Here is a 26,565-nt window from a genome sequence, read left to right as displayed (position 1 = left end):
GACAAGATGGTCTCTTGTGGCCAAAGGAGCGGAACCCATTGTGAGCATATTGCTGGGCACCGGGACCTTTTGATCCGGTGCCCTGATGGGGGGGCGGGACGTGAGAGGCTACGCCCCCCCGCCGCATGGACAGTTCCGTAGAAGCTGTGCATGCTTGGGGAGAACTTCTTACGCAAGCTCCGCCTACTGACGCGCTGTTGTATCGAAGTAACCCCCCCCCCCCCCCCTGCCGTGCGCCTTTCGCAGGCTGGGGGGACTGCGGAGGTAACGTTCTTTCTGGAGACGCACGTGGACTTGTCCGACAGTGCGGCCCCCAGGCGAGCTCCCGACCAGCAATGAGCCGTTGGTGCCATTGATGGTGGGCTGTCCTAGGAGCCTCTAGCCGAGGCCAGGCCGTAGCCATGGACCAAGGCGAGCCTTGATGCTGGGTATGAGACCCTGGGCGAGCTCCCGACCGAACTCGGGCCTTGGGCACCGAGGACGGTGGGTCTGAAGCTACAAGCCGCAGGCTGGAACTAAGCCCAGCCTTGGTGAGCCAACCGGTGGGCTTGACCTGGGCGCTGCCAACCGAGGCCAGGCCGTGGCCATGGACCAAGGTGCGCTGTGCCTCCAGCCGGGCTCCCTGCACTTGCAGGGGGCGCCCCAAGGGAGTGCAACCCATGGAGAGCTCCCAACCACCCCGGGCCTTGGGCACCAAGGGCGGTGGGCTTGTCCTTAGAGCTACAAGCCAAAGGCTGGCACTGAGCCCAGACCTTGGCGAGCTGTAAGCCCTGCTGGACGCGTAGCGCCAGCAAGGAGCAGTATGTCTATTGTAGCGGAGGTAGCTCGCGCCCAATGTACTTAGCACACAGATACTAACTGCACGGGTGCACGCCAGCTATCTGCAAAATGCTATCGTTCTGTGCTAAACAGTACTAAATATTGCTATCTGCACCTATGCAAGGCAAGCTAGCTTTAACACTTCTTTGAGAGCGGACCTTGGTCCGCTCTCAAGAGCTTAGCTGCGGACAAGACCGAGGGTTCAAGGCACCTGTGCAGCGTGCTCGTGCCCAAGGCAGAACACGCACTTAACGTGCCGATTCATACTCGGCCAAAGTAGTTTTACACACGGCCCATCCCCTCCCTGACCTTCCCTGCTCAGTAGCAAGAGGAAGCAGGAAGCTAACCACTAATAGCAAGCTCCCGCAGGGCGCACCCTATTAGCGGGAGTACTGCTTAAGCAAGCTAGCAGGCTAGCAAGAAGCACAGGCTAGACAGTAAGCAACCCGGAGGCTAGCGAACGTGCGCGTGCAATGGTAACGTAAGCGGCAATAGCCCATCCCGAAGGGGGGGCACCAATACCCACAACCTGTTAACCCGAGAGAACAGACGTGGAAGCCACTAGCTAAGCTAGCATAAGCACTGGGAGACAAGCGTGTGCTAACACAAGCCTGCGCACAGGCCGGTGCAGCGCGTCTCTACCCTGAGTAACACGGGGAAGCAAGCGTGACCGCAAGCAAAGGCCAGCGGCCCGCGAAGCTAGTCAATCTCAGAAGAAACTCCTCAGAGGGAGTTGCAATCTAGTAGATGCTATTTGCACGAGGCAAGCAACACTTAGCAGACAAGCAAGCTGGCTAAGATGGCGTAAGTACTGAGAGAAGCGGCCCACACAACGTGCGGGGCGAGCTCACCTAGCTAGCGAATCGCCCAGCTAAAATCTCAGACGCCAGTAAAAGCTACACTACATTTATGTAGGTCCCAGCAAAGCCTGAGCGGCGTGCTCCTGCCCTTAGGCATGCACACATCAAATTAATTGTGCCGGTCGTAACCGGCCAGCGTAGCCTCACAGCTAATACAGCACCTAGCTGTTCCCCCCTCTCTCTGCTAACAGGAATAACGGGGTTAACGTGCAAGCTAAGCCTGCAACGGTAAGAGCTGGAGTGCTACACATCACTAGATACTGGCTGCACGGGAGCAAGCTAGCTATCTAACTAACTGAAGAGCATGGCTTCTAGCTACTACTCTCGCTTAAGGCGCGCCCTACACAGAGGTAGCTGGCGCGAAGTACTTAGCACACAGACACTAACTGCACGTGTGCACGTTAGCTATCTGCCACAATAACCGGGTGCGTTACCCTGTCTGGGGACGCAGCCAAATAGCTGGAGTGCTACAAGGTAGTCCAAGCTAGCTGCACTGAGCAAACTAGCTAACTATCTAACGCGCGCGCTCTAAAGCCGGCGTTCCTAAAGTACCTAGCAAACAGAAGCAACCGCATGGATGCCAGCTAGCTATCTGTGACAACTGTGCTATTTAGCCTGTTGTTCTAGTGCTAACGGTACAAGCTATTCTGCACGTGTGCAACCTAGCTAGAGTTATGAGTGCAGACCTGAGTCGGCCCTCAAGCCTAACAACGTTACCCCGCCGGGGAAAACGTTCACATGCGCTGCACGGCGGCAGCTAAACAACAGTTAACTAAGGAAGATACTCTTAGCTTTCAGATGACTTGTTCCGACGCCGCAGGGTGAAGGGTACAGGGTCGGGTCCCCGAAGCCTGCTTTATCCCGTCCACGCGACCCTCTTGAGGTGGGCAAGTCAGACGGAACGAGCCTAGTATCTAAAGCTATGTAATAGAGCTAACTCATAGTTAACCGTGGAGCTTTCACAAAACACGTCTTCACAGCGGCTGGAAGAAAGCGGAAGTGATTATTCCCTGGGCTGGCAGGACGTGACGTAGTCACGTGGATCCGTGTCAGTCCCAGGGGGTACCACGCCACCTACGGGTGGGTGGTCAGGTTTTAATGAAAAGTAATTTTGGAGCAAAATAAAGTCTTCCATAGGGCTGCGTTGCAGCGTTTAAGGCACTAGTGAGAGCTTGAGTTCGAAACGAAGTAAAACTTTCTTAACGGTTAATTACTTTAAATTGTCTTGACATTTTCTCCAACGGAACCCAACTGAATATGCCAACTGAAAAAAGGCGTGTATAATCACACTCCATCCAAGCATTCCACCGGAAATAAAACAGCAGTGGTGATGTGGTTAGTGCAGAACTGGAGAAGGCAGACACAAGCAGTTAACCGTATCATACTGACAAGGAGCTCCGGGCACCCCCTCGCCTCCACCTCACCAGCCCACTGTGGTGCACCACTCCCCGGGGAGAGGGGCCGGTGAGGTCGCTCCACAAAGCCCACTGTGGTGCACTGCTCCCCGGGGAGAGAACCCCCTCGCCTCCAACTCACCAAGCCCACTGTGGTGCATCACTCCCTGGGGAGAGGGTCCGGGTAGAGGCGTCTTTCTCTGGCTGCCTCAGCATCTCTTTAAAATGCTGCTCATTTGGAGAGCAGAGCACCGTTGGTTTGTCATTTGAGTCAGGAGTGCGATAATGGAGCCAGTATAGAGTTTTTATAACTGAAGAGTGAAACACTTGGTGTCATTTGGAGTCAACACTGGAGCAGTGTTTTAACCCAGAGAGACGCCTGCAGGTGGGAGGCTGCCCTGTTGTCAGGGAGACAGGAAGAAAAGTTTGCCTCGTGCTGCAAAAACAAACTCCACTGTGCTTTGGTGAACCAGACTGTTTTCTGACACAATATTATGTTGACTTTGCCTCTGAATACAGAACAACAACAAACAGCAGCGGATGGTGTTAACTTCCCCTATAGCGTCCAGCAGCACTGGTTCAACATAGGGTAAGTTCACAATAACGTAACATTAACTTGTTTCAATCCTTGAAGCGGGTGAGATTTATCCAGACTTGATGAGGAAAACGTTTTGTAAGTGAAAATAACCCTCAGTAAAGAGAGATATGATGCTGCTTTGCTCTGTGCCTGCAGTGCAGCATACCTAAAAAAAGAAAAGTGGAGCCAGTGACGTGCACAATGCATTGTGGGTGTTGTAGTAGGATCCCCCTAGTGATATGGGGAAAGCTATAGCTGTTTTCTCTATTGGATAAAAAAAAGCACATTTCTACTGTGTAGGTGACCTAACTTTAATAAATCATCATATTCACAATGATGAAATAGGCCTTCTCAGGAATTTCTTATTTCTGCAAAAAAGTAATATTTTTGCATCAATAAGAATATCGATAAGTATTGTATCGGTATCGATTATCGATACCAGTTGGGTTGGTAGATCATGTCTGACGAGGGAAGCGAGACAAACAACTCCTGGTCCAGGCACTTGTCATCTCCTGCCTGGGCTACTGCAACGTTCTTCTGGCTGGGCTACCTGCCTCTGCCATCCGACCGTTACAGCTCATTCAGAACACCACAGCCCGTCTGGTGTTCAACCAACCTAAAATATCTCAATCCCCTCTTCCGTGACCTTCGCTGGCTTCCCATCTCAGCATCTTGACCTACAAGGCAGTACACCACCAGACTGCTCCTCCCTATCTGCAATCTATGGTCAGGTTCCAAACCTCACATCGCTCCTCCACCCCACCCTTGTAGATCGCCTCGCCCCTCCATCGCTATGTGGGCTCAAACGTTGCTCATCCCAGTCGCGACTCTTCTCGTACCTGGTGCCACAATGGTGGAACGAGCTCCACCAAACACACCTTTTCAGGCTACACCTAATAATAATAATAATAATAATAATAATAATAATAATAATAATAATAATAATAATAATAATTAATTGGATTTTATATAGCTCCTTTCAAGACACTCAAAGCGCATCACATATCATATTCTTCTAAAAAATCAACGAATGTTACTCATTCCTTCTCAAACTACTTTCTACAAATGCTCCTCTACTCCTTTAAAAAGGCATAGCTGTCATGTTGTACAGTTGATTTCACTACAGTCTTGACAAAAGGTGATATTGTAAGTCGCTTTGGATAAAAGCGTCTGCTAAATGACATCATGTAATGTAATGTATACCGTACCTTACATCTGATCTGCATATACACTACACACTATTGAATGCTAATTATAGTTTGATTGTACATGCACTGTGTGTATATGTGTGCTATCTATGACGCCACCTACTGTATGTTCTCTCAAATGCCCAAGACAAATTTCTCCTAAAACAATTTCAATCAGGAGACTTGATGGATAAACAATGATTTATTATAATGATGATGAATGATCTTTACAGAATATTATGATGAGAAAGTTAGTTAGTCTTTGGAGCTTGACACCACAGGGAGATATCGAGATCGAGCTGGATCAGCTCGAGCAGCACAGCCATATATACCCCCCTGTGGAGTCTGGATACTGGTGCTGGTGAAACCTCTTGATGACTGATGGATCAAGGAACTTGGCGGAGACGGGGAGGTGGTGGGTGTGCGTCAACCAGCAGGGTTTAGAGAGACTGAATGAGACACAGAAAAGCATATTTATGCACACAGCAACCATGTGATAGGCTGCCTAAAGGGGTGTGCCACAATGTGATAGGCTAGAAGTGCAGGTGAGCAAAGGTGTATGAGGTGATGTGTTGCTATGGGCTTATGGAAAACTGGGAGGCAACCACTGATTATTCAATTATCACCAGGAAGCTGACAGGTTAACAGGTGAGCAAGCAGGAGAAGTGCAGTGACTGTGGAACCGGTGAGGATCAAGATCGTCCTGTCTGAACCTTCGTTAAAACTCCACAAAGTCTAATTTAATTTAATGTAATGTAATGTAATCTAATATAATCTAATCTAATATAATCTAATATAATCTAATATAATATAATATAATATAATATAATATAATATAATATAATATAATATAATATATAATGTAATGTAATGTAATATAATGTAACACTCTAATTATATTATATTATAAAATATTACATTTAAAGGAATTCATGTTTTCCAAAATTATAACACTTATTAAAATTACAGTTGTTTTTAACTATTTGTTATATTTCTCTCGTTATTTAACAGACTATTTAATGTGTTCTCTGTTTTAAAAAGCATAATATAGTTAGTAATAGTGCAAACACATAATAGTGCTACTTTTACAAGTGGAACTGTAATTTTACACAAGGACGTGTCAGTAAAAATCTTTAAAAAAAACAACAACAGTAAAACACATTTAGCTAAATGTGAAAAGTGAAAAGTGAATAAAACTAGAGACCATCTTGTGATGTGACTTAATGTGAATGTGGGCCAGGGGCGTGTGTGTGTATACGAGAGAGAGAGAGAGAGCACGCGTGTGTGTGCCTGCCATCGACATAAATAAATAGGGTGCCTGCATGCGTGCGTGCGTGCTTGCGCGTGTCGTGTGTGTGTGTGTGTGTGTGTGTGTGTGTGAGAGAGAGCGCGTGCACGTGCGTGTGTGTGTGTATGTGGGTGGGTGCGTGCATGCCTGCATGTGTGTGTGTGTGTGTGCGAGAGAGAGAGCGAGAGCACGTGCATGTGTGTGTGTGTGTGTGTGTGTGTGTGTGTGTGTGTGGGTGGGTGCGAGCGTGCCTGCATGTGTGTGTGTGTGTGTGTGTGTGTGTGAGAGAGAGAGCGAGAGCGCGTGCACGTGTGTGTGTGTGTGTGTGTGTGTGTGTGTGTGTGTGCGTGCGTCGGTGCATGCGTGCCTGCATGTGTGCGTGTGAGAGAGAGAGAGAGAGAGAGCGCGTGCACGTGTGTGTGGAGGGGGTGCTTCATGCTCTGGCAGTGGTTTCCTCTCACATTAGAAAGGCCTGCAAACATCAAAGATACACTGTGAATGAAAATATCATGGAAACTGGATATTTGCTTTGTTCAGAGAAAACAATGTTTTAATGTTTTGTTTTGTTTTGTACTTCCAGTCAGTTTGAGCTACCAAGTTTGCTTTACAAACCATGGTGCATGGAAACAACAATGTGAAAATAGATCCAAAGAAAAAAGAAAAACTCACCTGCAAGTTTCTGCTATCTGGGTTTCCCCTGGGGTTCGAACCTGTGGACAGACAGTAACAAAGGTTTGTGTGTGTGTGTGTGTGTGTGTGTGTGTGTGTGTGTGTGTGTAACTCACCATCACGTTCCCTCTTCATCTTCCACTTGTAGAGCAGCAGCAGACTGACAGTCAGCAGCAGCAGCACCACCACCGTCCCACAAACAACCCACACCCAGAAGTCAGGGCGAGAGACTTAGAGGGAGAGTGGGGAAGAGAGGAGAGAGAGAGAGGATATTATTATTTCATTATTTGTAACAACCCACACCCAGAAGTCAGGGCGAGAGACTTAGAGGGAGAGTGGGGAAGAGAGGAGAGAGAGAGAGGATATTATTATTTCATTATTTGTACTGTATTAGTTATCATTATTACTAGTTATGTAATAGGTGTTAATGGTATCATTATTATTACTGCTGCTATTGTGCAACCAGATTCTTTGAAACCACCTGTCTGAGAGCTGTGACGCAGAGAGGTGTTCTGTCAGACCACATCCTGTTTAGACGCAGAGAGGTGTTCTGTCAAACCGCATCCTGTTGAGCAGAGCTCTCTGTTTCTCAGTATTACTCACTGCTGCTTCCTGCCTTCAGTCTCTCTCTCTCTCTCTCTCTCTCTCTCTCTCTCTCTCTCTCTCTCTCTCTCTCTCTCTCTCTCTCTCTCTCTCTCTCTCTCTCACATGCAAACATCACATGTAGCTCAAGCATATTAGTATCTAACTCTTGTGATCACTTTAAGTTCAGTAAACGATGGGAAAAGTAACACATTCTTTACTTCATTGGAAGTACAGTTACTTGTGGAAGAAAAGACTGGTAAAAGAATTAGCACTGATTCAACTCAAGTAAAAGTATTTAAAAAAAAGTACAGGCTCTGAAATGTAATAAAGTATAAAAGTAAAAAAGTATTTCTACCGGCTGTTTCTGTGCAAAGCTAACTGAATTTCACGCATATTAATATAATTTGAAGCCTATTAAACTTAAAAGATCCATTGCAAACATGTTTTAAGATGTATAAAGACTATAATCATTTGTGTGATGTGGTTTTTCCGCACAAAAGTGCACATAATGTGTCAAAGCTGGGAGAGTGTGAGACGAGAGAGACAGACAAACAACGGTACATTGTTTTTGTGTCGTGCATTAAAACTAAAGTAACTAGACTGTTTAGAAAATGTAAGGAGTAGAAAAGTACAGATATTTGTGTTAAAATGTAGGGAGTAAAAGTGAAAAGTTGGCAGCCAGGCATGAAGTCAATATAAGTTGTGACTGGCGCGCAGCAAAACAGAGCGTTTCTGGTGTGAATGGCCAGGCTCCTACTCGACGCTTCTGTGACGCTCTGCTTCAGAGATGTTTCTGGTGTGAATGGCCAGGCTCCTATCCACCTTCTTTTTGAATATAATATAATAATAAAATAATTATGGGTGCAAGGTCCGGTCTGAACGTGACTGATTGTTGGAGCTTGCCATTTCCTCGTTAAAACTCCGACGCTGGAAAAAAAGTTGCTTGTCACAATCACTCGTTTGACGACTTATTTGAGGGAATGTAATAATTGTATCTATCACATCCGCTATTTCTGTTGCTCTTTCAACAACTCGGGATATTTATCGACGAGATTTTTGCCGCCCTGACTCACCTTCACAGGCTGATATGTTACCTTCTGACTCACCTTCACAGGCTGATATGTTACCTTCTGACTCACCTTCACAGGCTGATATGTTACCTTCTGACTCACCTTCACAGGCTGATATGTTACCTTCTGACTCACCTTCACAGACTGGTTACATTCTGACTCACCTTCACAGGCTGATATGTTACATTCTGACTCACCTTTACAGGCTGATATGTTACATTCTGACTCACCTTCACAGGCTGATATGTTACCTTCTGACTCACCTTCACAGGCTGATATGTTAGATTCTGACTCACCTTCACAGGCTGATATGTTACATTCTGACTCACCTTTACAGGCTGATATGTTACATTCTGACTCACCTTCACAGGCTGATATGTTACATTCTGACTCACCTTCACAGGCTGATATGTTACATTCTGACTCACCTTCACAGGCTGATATGTTACATTCTGACTCACCTTCACAGGCTGATATGTTACATTCTGACTCACCTTCACAGGCTGATATGTTACATTCTGACTCACCTTCACATGCTGATATGTTACATTCTGGCTCACCTTCACAGGCTGATATGTTACATTCTGACTCACCTTTACAGGCTGATATGTTACATTCTGACTCACCTTCACAGGCTGATATGTTACATTCTGACTCACCTTCACAGGCTGATATGTTACATTCTGACTCACCTTCACAGGCTGATATGTTACATTCTGACTCACCTTTACAGGCTGATATGTTACATTCTGACTCACCTTCACAGGCTGATATGTTACATTCTGACTCACCTTCACAGGCTGATATGTTACATTGACTCACCTTAACAGGCTGATATGTTACATTCTGACTCACCTTCACAGGCTGATATGTTACATTCTGACTCACCTTCACATGCTGATATGTTACATTCTGACTCACCTTCACAGGCTGATATGTTACATTCTGACTCACCTTCACATGCTGATATGTTACATTCTGACTCACCTTCACAGGCTGATATGTTACATTCTGACTCACCTTTACAGGCTGATATGTTACATTCTGACTCACCTTCACAGGCTGATATGTTACATTCTGACTCACCTTCACAGGCTGATATGTTACATTCTGACTCACCTTCACAGGCTGATATGTTACATTCTGACTCACCTTTACAGGCTGATATGTTACATTCTGACTCACCTTCACAGGCTGATATGTTACATTCTGACTCACCTTCACAGGCTGATATGTTACCTTGACTCACCTTAACAGGCTGATATGTTACATTCTGACTCACCTTCACAGGCTGATATGTTACATTCTGACTCACCTTCACAGGCTGATATGTTACATTCTGACTCACCTTCACAGGCTGATATGTTACATTCTGACTCACCTTCACAGGCTGATATGTTACCTTCTGACTCACCTTTACAGGCTGATATGTTACATTCTGACTCACCTTCACAGGCTGATATGTTACATTCTGACTCACCTTCACAGGCTGATATGTTACCTTGACTCACCTTAACAGGCTGATATGTTACATTCTGACTCACCTTCACAGGCTGATATGTTACATTCTGACTCACCTTCACAGGCTGATATGTTACATTCTGACTCACCTTCACAGGCTGATATGTTACATTCTGACTCACCTTCACAGGCTGATATGTTACATTCTGACTCACCTTCACAGGCTGATATGTTACATTCTGACTCACCTTTACAGGCTGATATGTTACATTCTGACTCACCTTCACAGGCTGATATGTTACATTCTGACTCACCTTTACAGGCTGATATGTTACATTCTGACTCACCTTCACAGGCTGATATGTTACATTCTGACTCACCTTCACAGGCTGATATGTTACATTCTGACTCACCTTCACAGGCTGATATGTTACATTCTGACTCACCTTCACAGGCTGATATGTTACATTCTGACTCACCTTTACAGGCTGATATGTTACATTCTGACTCACCTTCACAGGCTGATATGTTACATTCTGACTCACCTTTACAGGCTGATATGTTACATTCTGACTCACCTTCACAGGCTGATATGTTACATTCTGACTCACCTTCACAGGCTGATATGTTACATTCTGACTCACCTTCACAGGCTGATATGTTACATTCTGACTCACCTTTACAGGCTGATATGTTACATTCTGACTCACCTTCACAGGCTGATATGTTACATTCTGACTCACCTTCACAGGCTGATATGTTACCTTGACTCACCTTAACAGGCTGATATGTTACATTCTGACTCACCTTCACAGGCTGATATGTTACATTCTGACTCACCTTCACAGGCTGATATGTTACATTCTGACTCACCTTCACAGGCTGATATGTTACATTCTGACTCACCTTCACAGGCTGATATGTTACTTTCTGACTCACCTTCACAGGCTGATATGTTACATTCTGACTCACCTTTACACAGGGCCGTAGCTAGCTATGAGGACGGGGAGGTCCGGACCTCCCCTAATATTTCAGAGAGAAAAAAAAAAAAAAAAATTTTTTTATTTTTTTTATTTTTTTATAAAACAATCTGCATGGAAAAGCATGAAAAACACGGGATCGCTTTTATTTTGAAACGAAAGGCAGGTCAGGCAGGAAGTCATCTGACGCCGCGTCCGCGGTAACTTGATTCCGAGAGAGCAGCAGCATGGTGGTGAGTGATGACTGTCTGTCTGCCTGGCGAGATAATTGAAGGTGAGCGACCTGCGAGACAGTGAGCGACAGACAGTGAGTGACACTGACAGATTTTTTAGCAACAACCAAGAAAGTAAGTGTCTAGTCTGTCTCTTAAGTAATGTTACCTGTGTGACACGTTGGGATGCTACTGGCTAATCATGCATGATGCCAATTGCCAAGCTCCCGAAGTCAGGTATGCAGGTGGCTATATGCATGGTTTCAGTTTCATGACCCAATAAGTAACAAAAAGAGGTGGTGTAAAGTTAAAAACAACATAATATATTTTATTTTATTTTTCAATCGTTCCTATCAGGAATAAATAAATGTCCCTCTGTATGTTTTTTTTTATTATCGATGATGACTTTGTGTGTTGTGTACGGCTTGGGTTGTGTACCTGTGTTTGTAGGTGTCATTTTGATATGAATTTGGCTGAAACAGTTTGTGTTTGTTAGTTACAATTATGTTGACAGGAGAGCTGAGCAGGTGGTGACATGAAAGAGAATATACTGAATAATGACATCACAACAGTATAATCCTAATGTTGATTTAAAATTATATATTACTCTAAATATGGCTTAAAAATGGGAAGAAAAAAAAACTAAATTTTTTTTCTCAATCCGCCTCCCCTTGCTGGACCTCCCCTATTTCGCAACTCTGGCTACGGCCCTGCCTTTACAGGCTGATATGTTACATTCTGACTTACCTTCACAGGCTGATATGTTACATTCTGACTCACCTTCACAGGCTGATATGTTACATTCTGACTCACCTTCACAGGCTGATATTGTCTTGCTTGCAGTGGCGTTGCTGAAATGATTGTTGACCGAGCAGACGAGCTCTCCTGGCAGGCCTGGTATCAGAGTGATGATGTTCTTCTCATGATCTCCAGAGAGGAGCTGGGTGTCTGTCAGTGTTCGTCCGTCCAGAGTCCAGCTGTACTGAGGACTGTCCCCCTCACAGGAGCAGGACACCCTCATGCCCCCCTGGGGCAGACACTCAGAGAGCAGCCGGGCGGAGGACACAGGGGCTGAGGGAATAGACTCACATCAGTTTGGACTTTGCGAGACTCAGCTTATAGAATGCAATTAGAATCCTGTGGTGGACGTCAGGGTGTCATCACTGCTGTGTGAAAACATCTCAACTTTGCAAGAACTGAGAGGAACAGCCTTGTTTTTAGTTTCATTTCCACCCCTGTTTTTCATAAAACCCAAAATGTTGCATAATGTATGTACAGTACAACAATATCATTAGTTTTGACTAATTCATGTCTAATTAAAATTATATTACATAGACTGTATTATACATTATATTAATGACACATTATATTATTCAGTTAAATGACTGAGTTATTATTGAGTATTCCTAAATCCAAACAGAGGGAGCATGTCCTCTACTTTGTGCTGCAAATGGACTGTGAGATCCTGGAATATGAGGCCTCATTATTACCAATTTCATGAGTAATTATTTACCTTGAATGAACAGGTGAACTTTCCGTTGTATCTTTAGAGATCCATCATCTCCATAGATGTGAAGGGTATATTCAGCACTGTCATTCACGCTGATGTTACTTATCCTAAAGGTTCCATTAGTGGGAGTAAATGAGGATCGTTTTTCCAACATGTTAACCAGAATCTTATTATCTTTCACTTCAAGCGTTTTCATAGTTTTGTTATTTGTCTCCTTTGTCCATTTGTACAAATTGGAGGTCTCATTCATCAGTTGGAGAACCACAGTTCCTCCCACAACTCCGAAACATCGAGCTCCCTCCTGTCTGGCATCACAGGAGGTTTCCACACCTACAGACATTCAGACAAATAAGACACACAAAGTCAGTTTCACAATCAAGATCAATATGTATAGGGGTATATTGTGAGTAACAGGTTTGCTAGCTGACTCTGTCAGGCCACAGTGTGCAGACTTCTTGGGAAACAGCCACACCTCAGACTGTTCATTTAACCTCCTCCACTCCACCCTTCCCTAACAAACCAATCCCTCTCCTGTCAGAAATCCACGATGCGGGCAACGTGACGGGCACGCTAGTCATCTAACCGCTAGTCACGAGACCGTCCCGTCTGACATCGTCAATGTGGTCGAGGCGACCGTAAGAGGTTACCGTTAATTTGAGGTTTAAGTAGGTCAAAGTCGCTCTAGGGAGAAGGGGTGGGAGTGGTGGACCGACCCGTAGCGTCCCCGACTTGCAACTTTCTCATCATGAGACCTGCTTCAAATCCCGACCCAAACCATAACTAGCCTGGTATTTAGCCCCATATGAATAAATTATAACTATAACTAGCCTGGTATTTAGCCCCATATGAATAAATTATAACTATAACTAGCCTGGTATTTAGCCCCATATGAATAAACTATAACTATAACTAGCCTGGTATTTAGCCCCATATGAATAAACTATAACTATAACTAGCCTGGTATTTAGCCCCATATGAATAAATTATAACTATAACTAGCCTGGTATTTAGCCCCATATGAATAAATTATAACTATAACTAGCCTGGTATTTAGCCCCATATGAATAAACTATAACTATAACTAGCCTGGTATTTAGCCCCATATGAATAAACTATAACTATAACTAGCCTGGTATTGAGCCCCATATGAATAAACTATAACCATAACTAGCCTGGTATTTAGCCCCATATGAATAAATTATAACTATAACTAGCCTGATATTTAGCCCCATATGAATAAATTATAACTATAACTAGCCTGATATTTAGCCCCATATGAATAAACTATAATCGTAACTAGCCATGGTATTTAGCCCCATATGAATAAACTATAACTATAACTAGCCTGGTATTTAGCCCCATATGAATACATTATAACTATAACTAGCCTGATATTTAGCCCAATATGAATACATTATAACTATAACTAGCCTGATATTTAGCCCCATATGAATAAACTATAACCGTAAGTAGCCATGGTATTTAGCCCCATATGAATACATTATAACTATAACTAGCCTGGTATTTAGCCCCATATGAATAAACTATAACTAGCCTGGTATTTAGCCCCATATGAATCAACTATAACCATAACTAGCCTGGTATTTAGCCCCATATGAATAAATTATAACTAACTAGCCTGGTATTTAGCCCCATGAATAAACTATAACCATAACTAGCCATGGTATTTAGCCCCATATTAATAAATTATAACTATAACTAGCCTGGTATTTAGCCCCATATGAATAAACTATAACCGTAAATAGCCTGGTATTTAGCCCCATATGAATAAACTATAACCATAACTAGCCTAGTATTTAGCCCCATATGAATAAACTATAACCATAACTAGCCTGGTATTTAGCCCCATATGAATAAACTATAACCAGAACTAGCCTGGTATCTAGCCCCATATGAATATGAATAAACTACAACTAGCTAGCCTGGTATTTAGCCCCATATGAATAAACTATAGCCATAACTAGCCTGGTATTTAGCCCCTATATGAATAAACTATAACTATAACTAGCCTGGTATTTAGCCCCATATGAATAAACTATAACTATAACTAGCCTGATATTTAGCCCCATATGAATAAACTATAACTATAACTAGCCTGGTATTTAGCCCCATATGAATAAACTATAACTATAACTAGCCTGGTATTTAGCCCCATATGAATAAACTATAACTATAACTAGCCTGATATTTAGCCCCATATGAATAAATTATAACTATAACTAGCCTGGTATTTAGCCCCATATGAATAAACTATAACTATAACTAGCCTGGTATATAGCCCCATATGAATAAACTATAACTATAACTAGCCTGGTATTTAGCCCCATATGAATAAACTATAACCATAACTAGCCTGGTATTTAGCCCCATATGAATAAATTATAACTATACCTAGCCTGATATTTAGCCCCATATGAATAAACTATAATCGTAACTAGCCATGGTATTTAGCCCCATATGAATAAACTATAACTATAACTAGCCTGGTATTTAGCCCCATATGAATACATTATAACTATAACTAGCCTGATATTTATCCCCATATGATTACATTATAACTATAACTAGCCTGATATTTAGCCCAATATGAATAAAATATAACCGTAAGTAGCCATGGTATTTAGCCCCATATGAATAAATTATAACTATAACTAGCCTGGTATTTAGCCCCATATGAATAAACTATAACTAGCCTGGTATTTAGCCCCATATGAATCAACTATAACCATAACTAGCCTGGTATTTAGCCCCATATGAATAAATTATAACTAACTAGCCTGGTATTTAGCCCCATGAATAAACTATAACCATAACTAGCCATGGTATTTAGCCCCATATTAATAAATTATAACTATAACTAGCCTGGTATTTAGCCCCATATGAATAAACTATAACCGTAAATAGCCTGGTATTTAGCCACATATGAATAAACTATAACCATAACTAGCCTAGTATTTAGCCCCATATGAATAAACTATAACCATAACTAGCCTGGTATTTAGCCCCATATGAATAAACTGTAACCAGAACTAGCCTGGTATCTAGCCCCATATGAATAAACTACAACTAGCTAGCCTGGTATTTAGCCCCATATGAATAAACTATAGCCATAACTAGCCTGGTATTTAGCCCCATATGAATAAACTATAACTATAACTAGCCTGGTATTTAGCCCCATATGAATAAACTATAACCATAACTAGCCTGGTATTTAGCCCCATATGAATAAGCTATAACCATAACTAGCCTGGTATTTAGCCCCATATGAACAAACTATAACCCTAACTAGCCTGGTATTTAGCCCCATATGAATAAACTATAACAATAACTAGCCTGGTATTTAGCCCCATATGAATAAGCTATAACCATAACTAGCCTGGTATTTAGCCCCATATGAACAAACTATAACCCTAACTAGCCTGGTATTTAGCCCCATATGAATAAACTATAACTATAACTAGCCTGGTATTTAGCCCCATATGAATACACTACCGTAAATAGCCTGGTATTTAGCCCCATATGAATAAACTATAACCATAACTAGCCTAGTATTTAGCCCCATATGAATAAACTATAACCATAACTAGCCTGGTATTTAGCCCCATATGAATAAACTATAACCATAACTAGCCTGGTACTGAGCCCCATATGAATAAACTATAAATATAGCTAGCCTGGTATTTAGCCCCATATGAATAAACTATAACCATAACTAGCCTGGTATTTAGCCCTATATGAATAAACGATAACTATACCTAGCCTGGTATTTAGCCCCATAAGAATAAACTATAACCATAACTAGCCTGGTATTTAGCCCCATATGAATAAGCTATAACCATAACTAGCCTGGTATTTAGCCCCATATGAATAAACGATAACTATACCTAGCCTGGTATTTAGCCCCATAAGAATAAACTATAACCATAACTAGCCTGGTATTTAGCCCCATATGAATAAGCTATAACCATAACTAGCCTGGTATTTAGCCCCATATGAACAAACTATAACCATAACTAGCCTGGTATTTAGCCCCATATGAATAAACTATAACTATAACTACCCATGGTATTTAGCCCCATATTAATAAATTATAACTATAACTAGCCTGGTATTTAGCCCCATATGAATAAACTATAACCGTAAATAGCCTGGTATTTAGCCCCATATGAATAAACTATAACCATAACTAGCCTGGTATCTAGCCCCATATGAATACACTATAACCAGAACTAGCCTGGTATCTAGCCCCATATGAATAAACTACAACTATAGCTAGCCTGGTATTTAGCCCCATATGAATAAACTATAGCCATAACTAGCTTGGTATTTAGCCCCATATGAATAAACTATAACTATAACTAGCCTGGTATTTAGCCCCATATGAACAAACTATAACCCTAACTAGCCTGGTATTTAGTCCCATATGAATAAACTATAACTATAACTAGCCTGGTATTTAGCCCCATATGAATAAACTTTAACTATAACTAGCCTGGTATTTAGACCCATATGAATAATCAACAACTATAACTAGCCTGGTATTTAGCCCCATATGAATAAACTATAGCCATAACTATAGCCTGGTATTTAGCCCCATATGAATAAACTATAACTATAACTAGCCTGGTATTTAGCCCCATATTAATAAACCATAACCATAACTAGCCTGGTATTTAGCCCCATATGAATAAGCTATAACCATAACTAGCCTGGTATTTAGCCCCATATGAACAAACTATAACCCTAACTAGCCTGGTATTTAGCCCCATATGAATAAACTATAACTATAACTAGCCTGGTATTTAGCCCCATATGAATACACTACCGTAAATAGCCTGGTATTTAGCCCCATATGAATAAACTATAACCATAACTAGCCTAGTATTTAGCCCCATATGAATAAACTATAACCATAACTAGCCTGGTATTTAGCCCCATATGAATAAACTATAACCATAACTAGCCTGGTATCGAGCCCCATATGAATAAACTATAAATATAGCTAGCCTGGTATTTAGCCCCATATGAATAAACTATAACCATAACTAGCCTGGTATTTAGCCCCATATGAATAAACGATAACTATACCTAGCCTGGTATTTAGCCCCATAAGAATAAACTATAACCATAACTAGCCTGGTATTTAGCCCCATATGAATAAGCTATAACCATAACTAGCCTGGTATTTAGCCCCATATGAATAAACGATAACTATACCTAGCCTGGTATTTAGCCCCATAAGAATAAACTATAACCATAACTAGCCTGGTATTTAGCCCCATATGAATAAGCTATAACCATAACTAGCCTGGTATTTAGCCCCATATGAACAAACTATAACCATAACTAGCCTGGTATTTAGCCCCATATGAATAAACTATAACTATAACTACCCATGGTATTTAGCTCCATATTAATAAATTATAACTATAACTAGCCTGGTATTTAGCCCCATATGAATAAACTATAACCGTAAATAGCCTGGTATTTAGCCCCATATGAATAAACTATAACCATAACTAGCCTGGTATCTAGCCCCATATGAATAAACTATAACCAGAACTAGCCTGGTATCTAGCCCCATATGAATAAACTACAACTATAGCTAGCCTGGTATTTAGCCCCATATGAATAAACTATAGCCATAACTAGCTTGGTATTTAGCCCCATATGAATAAACTATAACTATAACTAGCCTGGTATTTAGCCCCATATGAACAAACTATAACCCTAACTAGCCTGGTATTTAGCCCCATATGAATAAACTATAACTATAACTAGCCTGGTATTTAGCCCCATATGAATAAACTATAACTATAACTAGCCTGGTATTTAGACCCATATGAATAAACAACAACTATAACTAGCCTGGTATTTAGCCCCATATGAATAAACTATAGCCATAACTATAGCCTGGTATTTAGCCCCATATGAATAAACTATAACTATAACTAGCCTGGTATTTAGCCCCATATGAATAAACCATAACCATAACTAGCCTGGTATTTAGCCCCATATGAATAAGCTATAACCATAACTAGCCTGGTATTTAGCCCCATATGAACAAACTATAACCCTAACTAGCCTGGTATTTAGCCCCATATGAATAAACTATAACTATAACTAGCCTGGTATTTAGCCCCATATGAATACACTACCGTAAATAGCCTGGTATTTAGCCCCACATGAATAAACTATAACCATAACTAGCCTAGTATTTAGCCCCATATGAATAAACTATAACCATAACTAGCCTGGTATTTAGCCCCATATGAATAAACTATAACCATAACTAGCCTGGTATCGAGCCCCATATGAATAAACTATAAATATAGCTAGCCTGGTATTTAGCCCCATATGAATAAACTATAACCATAACTAGCCTGGTATTTAACCCCATATGAATAAGCTATAACCATAACTAGCCTGGTATTTAGCCCCATATGAATAAGCTATAACCATAACTAGCCTGGTATTTAGCCCCATATGAATAAACTATAACTATACCTAGCCTGGTATTTAGCCCCATAAGAATAAACTATAACCATAACTAGCCTGGTATTTAGCCCCATATGAATAAGCTATAACCATAACTAGCCTGGTATTTAGCCCCATATGAACAAACTATAACCATAACTAGCCTGGTATTTAGCCCCATATGAATAAACTATAACTATAACTACCCATGGTATTTAGCTCCATATTAATAAATTATAACTATAACTAGCCTGGTATTTAGCCCCATATGAATAAACTATAACCGTAAATAGCCTGGTATTTAGCCCCATATGAATAAACTATAACCATAACTAGCCTGGTATCTAGCCCCATATGAATAAACTATAACCAGAACTAGCCTGGTATCTAGCCCCATATGAATAAACTACAACTATAGCTAGCCTGGTATTTAGCCCCATATGAATAAACTATAGCCATAACTAGCTTGGTATTTAGCCCCATATGAATAAACTATAACTATAACTAGCCTGGTATTTAGCCCCATATGAACAAACTATAACCCTAACTAGCCTGGTATTTAGCCCCATATGAATAAACTATAACTATAACTAGCCTGGTATTTAGCCCCATATGAATAAACTATAACTATAACTAGCCTGGTATTTAGACCCATATGAATAAACAACAACTATAACTAGCCTGGTATTTAGCCCCATATGAATAAACTATAGCCATAACTATAGCCTGGTATTTAGCCCCATATGAATAAACTATAACTATAACTAGCCTGGTATTTAGCCCCATATGAATAAACCATAACCATAACTAGCCTGGTATTTAGCCCCATATGAATAAGCTATAACCATAACTAGCCTGGTATTTAGCCCCATATGAACAAACTATAACCCTAACTAGCCTGGTATTTAGCCCCATATGAATAAACTATAACTATAACTAGCCTGGTATTTAGCCCCATATGAATACACTACCGTAAATAGCCTGGTATTTAGCCCCACATGAATAAACTATAACCATAACTAGCCTAGTATTTAGCCCCATATGAATAAACTATAACCATAACTAGCCTGGTATTTAGCCCCATATGAATAAACTATAACCATAACTAGCCTGGTATCGAGCCCCATATGAATAAACTATAAATATAGCTAGCCTGGTATTTAGCCCCATATGAATAAACTATAACCATAACTAGCCTGGTATTTAACCCTATATGAATAAACGATAACTATACCTAGCCTGGTATTTAGCCCCATAAGAATAAACTATAACCATAACTAGCCTGGTATTTAGCCCCATATGAATAAGCTATAACCATAACTAGCCTGGTATTTAGCCCCATATGAACAAACTATAACCATAACTAGCCTGGTATTTAGCCCCATATGAATAAACTATAACTATAACTAGCCTGGTATTTAGCCCCATATGAACAAACTATAACCATAACTAGCCTGGTATTTAGCCCCATATGAATAAACTATAACTATAACTAGCCTGGTATTTAGCCCCATATGAATATAATGACTAGGCTAGCTAGCTGTTAGCTAAGCTAACACATTACAGAGCGCTGCAACAACATTAGCCAGTCTGGGCCGGAGTGGGAACCCCCTCCGTTACAAAGCGACAGAAAGGGTTCCTGACTGAATGTTTTTGACCAGTTGGGAGTGAGAATGTGTTCACCAGATTTTCTTTTTTTTTGTGGGGTGGGCGATCTTTAGGGGGAGATAGCAGGTCATAAATCTGTATTATAGTGTTTTCACTGTTTTGGTTTTTGTAGTCATAAATCGGTTATAAACATAGTGTTTTGTTTAGGCGTATATCTATTCAAGTGTTGAAACTTTAGAGTGTTGGAGGGCTTCTCATTAGTATGCACCACATCATACATCAGCCATCTCATAGTTGTTGCACCAATTTTTGGGTTGATACCTTTTGTTACACAGATTTGGACGTTGCAAGTCTGATTTAACAATTTTTTTATTATGCGCCGCGGAACTCCCGGCTGCCTTATTATAGTAGTGTGATGGTCAAAAATATCACAAAATATCACATTAATACACCAAGAAGACCTTGAGGAACACCATAGAAAATGTATGCTGTGATTTGGTATCAAAACTAATTTGACATTTGATTTATGTCAGAATTGGATTTTTCTGTAATTGGGTGGCGAGCACTTCTGTTCTGGAAATTGCTAAGAAAGCCTTACAGCAAATCAAATCAACATTTTGCGTGAACTCAAAGTATGTCTCCTGCTCTGGATCTAACCTTGGATAATGAACATTGTGATGAGGCCTGAGTATTACATTTTAGATTATTCCGTGTGCAATAGACCTTGCAGGACAAGCTCCTATTCTTACTGGGCCTGGTCACATATATTGATTAGGGGCCCCGGGGGCCCGGGGCCAGATTTCTAGATACCGGAGGATCAATAAGCTTTCCGGTACTGGAGTGGAGAAATTAAGAAAATAGATTTCCTATTTATAATTGCTACATGAACGTTCATTCAAGAACACTCTCGTCATAGATTTAACCATTTATTGCATAAATGAGAATACAGTTATGTTTGGCTCTTTACAGAAGATGCTCCTCCCTGAACCGGCCAGCAGCATGCTACACTGAGCAGGGAGGGCCGCAAAAATCCCCAATGGGGATACAAGATTCCAGATAAATGTAAAAGCCAATGAGTAACAGAAGGAACCTTTAGCAAGATATGGAAACATGTTGACATTTTGAGCCATCTAGACTCTGAGCTAGAATACATGATTAGCCTTTGAGCTATGCAGACTTGAGCTAGGAGGTGGATGCAAAGCTTTGCCAGCATCCGCAGTGAGAAGTGTCAGCATAGGTGAAGCGCAGAACAGAGTGACAGAGGAGGCCATTTTGAAACGGACCGCCTTGTTGTGAGAATGGCTGTGATTGGCGAATAGTTAAACGATGATCCAATCGGCGGCTGTCAGCTGGTTACAGCTGGGGCGTAGCCTATGACTTGCATGTCTTGAATGAACTAACGCAGGCTTCATTTAAGTAAGACATGCTTATGATGTGTTTTTTTTTGCGATTTCCGAACGAGAAATGGGATAATCTTTTCCGCGTTGCTCTCCATCAGATGAGACACAGCTGCTGCTGCTGCTGCCAGCGTTGAGACCAAGCCCCCAGGAATAGCGCTGGGCTGTGAAGCCATTTGAACATGGTGGCGAAGCTCTGTATTGCAAGTCACGTGACGCCATGCAGCCCAGAAAGGAAAATTCCCATCCACTTGCATGGGGACCCCGGCAGCTGTTAAACTCAGGGGAATTTTTTCCGGGTGTCACTCAAAGTATAAAACGACTCTTTCAATTATCAACTAATTTTTTATGGGGCATTTTTTCTTCAGAAGCCACTAAGAGCCGTATATGGGGGTATTTTCTTCTTGTAATACAATCCATGGGTGGGAGGGGTGGGAGGGGTGGGAGACGTCATGGAACACGTCATGGCACACATGCGCACTTCGCCTTGGGCCGCATGGTCAGGAAGTAAAACCAGGAAGAAGAAGCCCCCATGATGGCTTCATGCGCCAGTGAGCAACCCCGTCCGAATGCATGGGTGGGCGTGACTTGTCCCCTATCCAGTTCTTTTAATACATCCATGGTCGAGACCGAGACTGAGGACTGGAGTGACTGAGAGGAGAGAGGGGAAGGGCTGGGCGTGCCTTACAGCACCCACACATGCACAGAGAGGGGAGGGGCTGGGTGTGTCTCACAGCACTCACACATGCACAGCACAGAGAGGGGAGGGGCTGGGCGTGTCTTACAGCACCCACACATGCACAGGGAACTGAGGGGAGGCAGGCAGGCACTGTCAGACAGACATGCAACTGAGCAGAGCAGCAGTGCACATTAAGAATGGCAAAAAGAATGAAGCGATCTAAAGTCTGGTTGTACTTCACTCGAGTCGATGGTGACAATTCATGTTGTCACAGGTGTTCGCTAGTAACGGTGGAAACACGAGCAATTTGTCTAAACACTAAACAGCCAAAGTGCATCAAATTCAAATGGAGAAATGCACAGTTTTCGACAAGCTAGCTCCATCATCTGTCAATAATGCCACAGTTGCGGTTACCCCGTCTACCTCATCAGGTAACTATGTGAACATGGTAATGATTAAGACAAGAGTAGTAAACATTTCCCAGCTGTTTGGGTGTGTTAATCATCATAAATCCAGTCTGATATAAATAGTCAGATCATCATCTCAGTTGTCCTTCAGAAATTTTACTTCCAGAGCAGGGGGGATATTTAGTGATTTGGGGGAACTGCAGCAGACAGATACTGTCTTGCTTTATTTGTATTGTGCTTTCCCTAGCTGAATGTTCGTATTGGCACAGTGGTAGAAGGAGATTTTAGGATATTTAACTGAATAATAAAATTGCACCCATTAAGATTTTGCAACCTTTTTTTTGTTAAAGCTGAGCCTGTAGCTACAATGAACCAGCCCAGTTGTTACAGTTTGCTACTCGTGTGAGAAAATAAAGCAATTTCTGTTCTTAATTTGTCTCTTTTTTCTTTTTTCTCCTCTTACCAACTAACCAACAACAACCAGCCCCATTTGTTTTGTTTTTCTCTCTCTTAAAAATAACAAAAAGTACCGATAAGCGTACCGTTAAAGTACCGGATCGATAAGCAGTATCGATAAGAGTAGTAGTATCGTTAATTCCTTAATGATACCCATCCCTAATATTGATTCAACAGTATGGATTACTGTTTCAACAGAAAACAGCTGATTCACAAAATATACAATCATCAATATATTTACTGTGGTGAAAGTGCTCACCGTGAGAGACTCCAACTAGCACCATCAACAGTCCAATCACAGCTTCCATGTCTCTGTTCAGCCTCAGCTGAGACAGGCGCCCCCTGCACACGAACTGTCAAACTGCAGAAAAGAGAAGTTAGAAGAAAAAGCAACATCTTATCAGTTTAAATTAAGTTTTCACAAACAATTGTCAAGACCAGGGGTTTTCAAAGTCTGAGACTGTGGGCCTCCCACCAAACAAAGCTTGGAAAAAAGGAGCCCCCCTCGCTCAATAGGTTGTTTCCAACCCCGTGATTCCGATGACCCCGATGATGTCGCTGGGGGGCAGCTCTCCCAGAGATACCATGGAGAATGGAGAAAAGCCAGTATGCTAGAGGGTTGGATGCCGCTGCATGCTGCAGGTATAGGCATGGCAGGAGATTGTAAAACATAAAGGATATGATCCATAAACAATGAGAATACGCAATTTTTCCAGGAACATTTTGCGAGTGCGTTCCTATGGAGCCTGCTGCTGGTTCCTATGGAGCCTGCTGCTGGTTCCTATGGAGCCTGCTGCTGGTTGCCCCCACAGCATGATCACATGGTTTGCAAACAAGCCAATGGTCAATGGTCTCGCCCCGGTTGCCATTTTGATGTGACATCACCTGAAAACAACCTATTCCTGGATGCCTATGGGATCATGATTGTTACTTCATCCCATAGTAGACCTTCAACAATTGAGCTAAAATAGCCTGATATTGCTGTTTGACATACTTCAGACTAATTCCTAATCAAAATGACTGTATCTCTGAGCTAGTATTATTCCTTCACTGAAACAGGATTTGAGCAGGACAGCTGAGACTTCTAGGTACATGTCCATATCGAGGGCTTGGAGCAATTTTAGGTGATCTCAGTGAGATCTTTCAGGGCCAAAAGTTTACAACTGAAATCATGACCCATAAGTTTTAATTGAACAAAAACTGAAATCCATAACAGTAAAAGTATGGTTTTGTGTGCTTGACACCTAAACAAAGGACGCAATATGCTGTCATTCTCTCCATGGATAATTTGGATAGGCCTATATCACAATAACATCACATCATATAGCCTACCTGTTAAAAACATCTGTGATTTGATGCAATTTGGGTTCTTTTTTTAAACTTGGAAATAGAATGTTTGCAGCAGGGAAACGGAGACAAAAGAAGATATGGGAGGATTTAGAGTGGACTCACTCGTGCCGAGGAGAGAGAGAGATGGAGAGAGCTTGTCGACAGATCATCTGTGGTGCCAACGACCCTCCGGGTTATGGGATAGGTGAAGGTGAATAGCTTATTGCAAGTAGGCTACAATGTCCATTGGCCAACAAGTTTTCTCAATTCATTTGATAAAAGTTTCTCAGTGAGTTATAGTTGATTGCCTCACTGAATTATACTAATACCCAATTTTAGCAGCAGAATTTGATGTCCTGGCATGGCACTTCTGTGCGTAATGACATATCCAAAAGGAAATCATCTGCACTGCGCAGCACAGAGATTATGGTGCGCTCAAACACAGCTGGCTATTTAGCACGTAAGAGTGCAAAGTAATTGTGCTCATGCTGATGATAGGATATGCCATCTGTCCCCACATTTTTACACAAAAACGCCTGCTTTGGCATGTGGCACGCCTCCCCCATGCATGTCCAGTGCAATTATAACAGGCATGCGCTTGTGCACGCCCACAATTTGCATTGCGGAGGCATAAATATACGGTATACATATATTGGATTTGTTTGGTGAGCTACTTATTGACACCCCCAAGCTACCTGTTGGAGACATGTTGAATATAGTCAACATGTTCTGCCTCTGAACTCTGTTCACACACAAGCTTGCTCTGCCTAGGCCCCCTGTATCTCTCTCATCCCTCACACACAGGCTTGCTCTGCCTAGGCCCCCTGTATCTCTCTCATCCCTCAGGCCCTTGGTTTGGGGTGGGCTGGGGCCCTTTCATCTTCAGATCACAAACTAACGTTAGCTCCCTTAAGCCTAGAAGACCTAGGAGTTCCCCCAAGATAGAGGACTAGTTGTACTTTGCAAGATTTTGGACTTATCCTTGTATCTAGACTTAATTTTTGCCAACCAAGTTTAAAGTACAGGTCACCCTGATGAGAGCAAATATCACCTCTGAAAAAAGATCAGTATATAGGCTTACCTTTTGTGTTCCGAGGCTCAGGGAAAAGGAAATAAAAATAAAAGATGCTGCAGTCTTGGCTTTGTTTTTATTAAGTTTATTAAGTTTTTATTCAAGCTAAGTCCACTACACAGCTACGCCTGTCAGAGGGTACCGCTGTCTAACTAAAACACAGGAAGTGGTCTCTGTCTCTCTGCAAGAGAGGAAGCCACCCTAACAAATAAAAAAAAATAACAAAGTGATTTCACAATAGCTGCAACCCGACTACTTTCAAAAACCTGTGAAAACTGTGGCTGCCAAAGGGTGGGGATTTTTTTTTTAACCTACCAACTGAGTGACAGCGAGCTGTTGCAGACACATACAGTCATAGGGGCAGTTCTTCATTTCTTATTATGTATTTTGTCTCATGTTCTTGAGTTACAGAAAACTCTGTTCTTCTCTGACATAATGGTCTTTAATCCCTTGCATTAGATTAGATTAGATTATTTTATTTGGTCTCCCTTAGGAGAAACTTGTCTT

The 26,565-nt window shown here is 41.9% G+C and overlaps 1 protein-coding gene across 2 annotated transcripts; it reads right to left on the bottom strand.

Moving 5' to 3' along the window:
- Nucleotides 1-5,167: 5,167 nt before the first annotated feature.
- On the bottom strand, nt 5,168-26,168 carry LOC310782835 (titin-like). 2 transcript variants are annotated; one of them, XM_083643605.1, is made up of 7 exons: nt 26,068-26,168; nt 23,917-24,018; nt 12,616-12,942; nt 11,916-12,173; nt 6,911-7,024; nt 6,795-6,835; nt 5,168-5,286 (listed from the first exon to the last, which is right to left on the bottom strand). In XM_083643605.1, exons 2-7 carry the CDS (start codon nt 23,963-23,965, stop codon nt 5,278-5,280), a joined length of 798 nt encoding a protein of 265 aa, XP_083499731.1. In that variant the 5' UTR covers nt 23,966-24,018; nt 26,068-26,168; the 3' UTR covers nt 5,168-5,277. The 2 variants fall into 2 exon arrangements, with proteins under 2 accessions (XP_083499731.1, XP_083499732.1); XM_083643606.1 differs by lacking the exon at nt 6,795-6,835 and having other exon boundaries at nt 5,169-5,286.
- Between the last annotated feature and the right edge of the window lie 397 nt (nt 26,169-26,565).

This window comes from Poromitra crassiceps, assembly GCF_964638095.1.
Source record: "Poromitra crassiceps genome assembly, chromosome: 9".
Classification (NCBI taxonomy): domain Eukaryota; kingdom Metazoa; phylum Chordata; class Actinopteri; order Beryciformes; family Melamphaidae; genus Poromitra; species Poromitra crassiceps.
The sequence above is the reverse complement of the archived record's forward strand: the minus strand, read 5'-3'. Positions and strand labels throughout refer to the sequence as shown.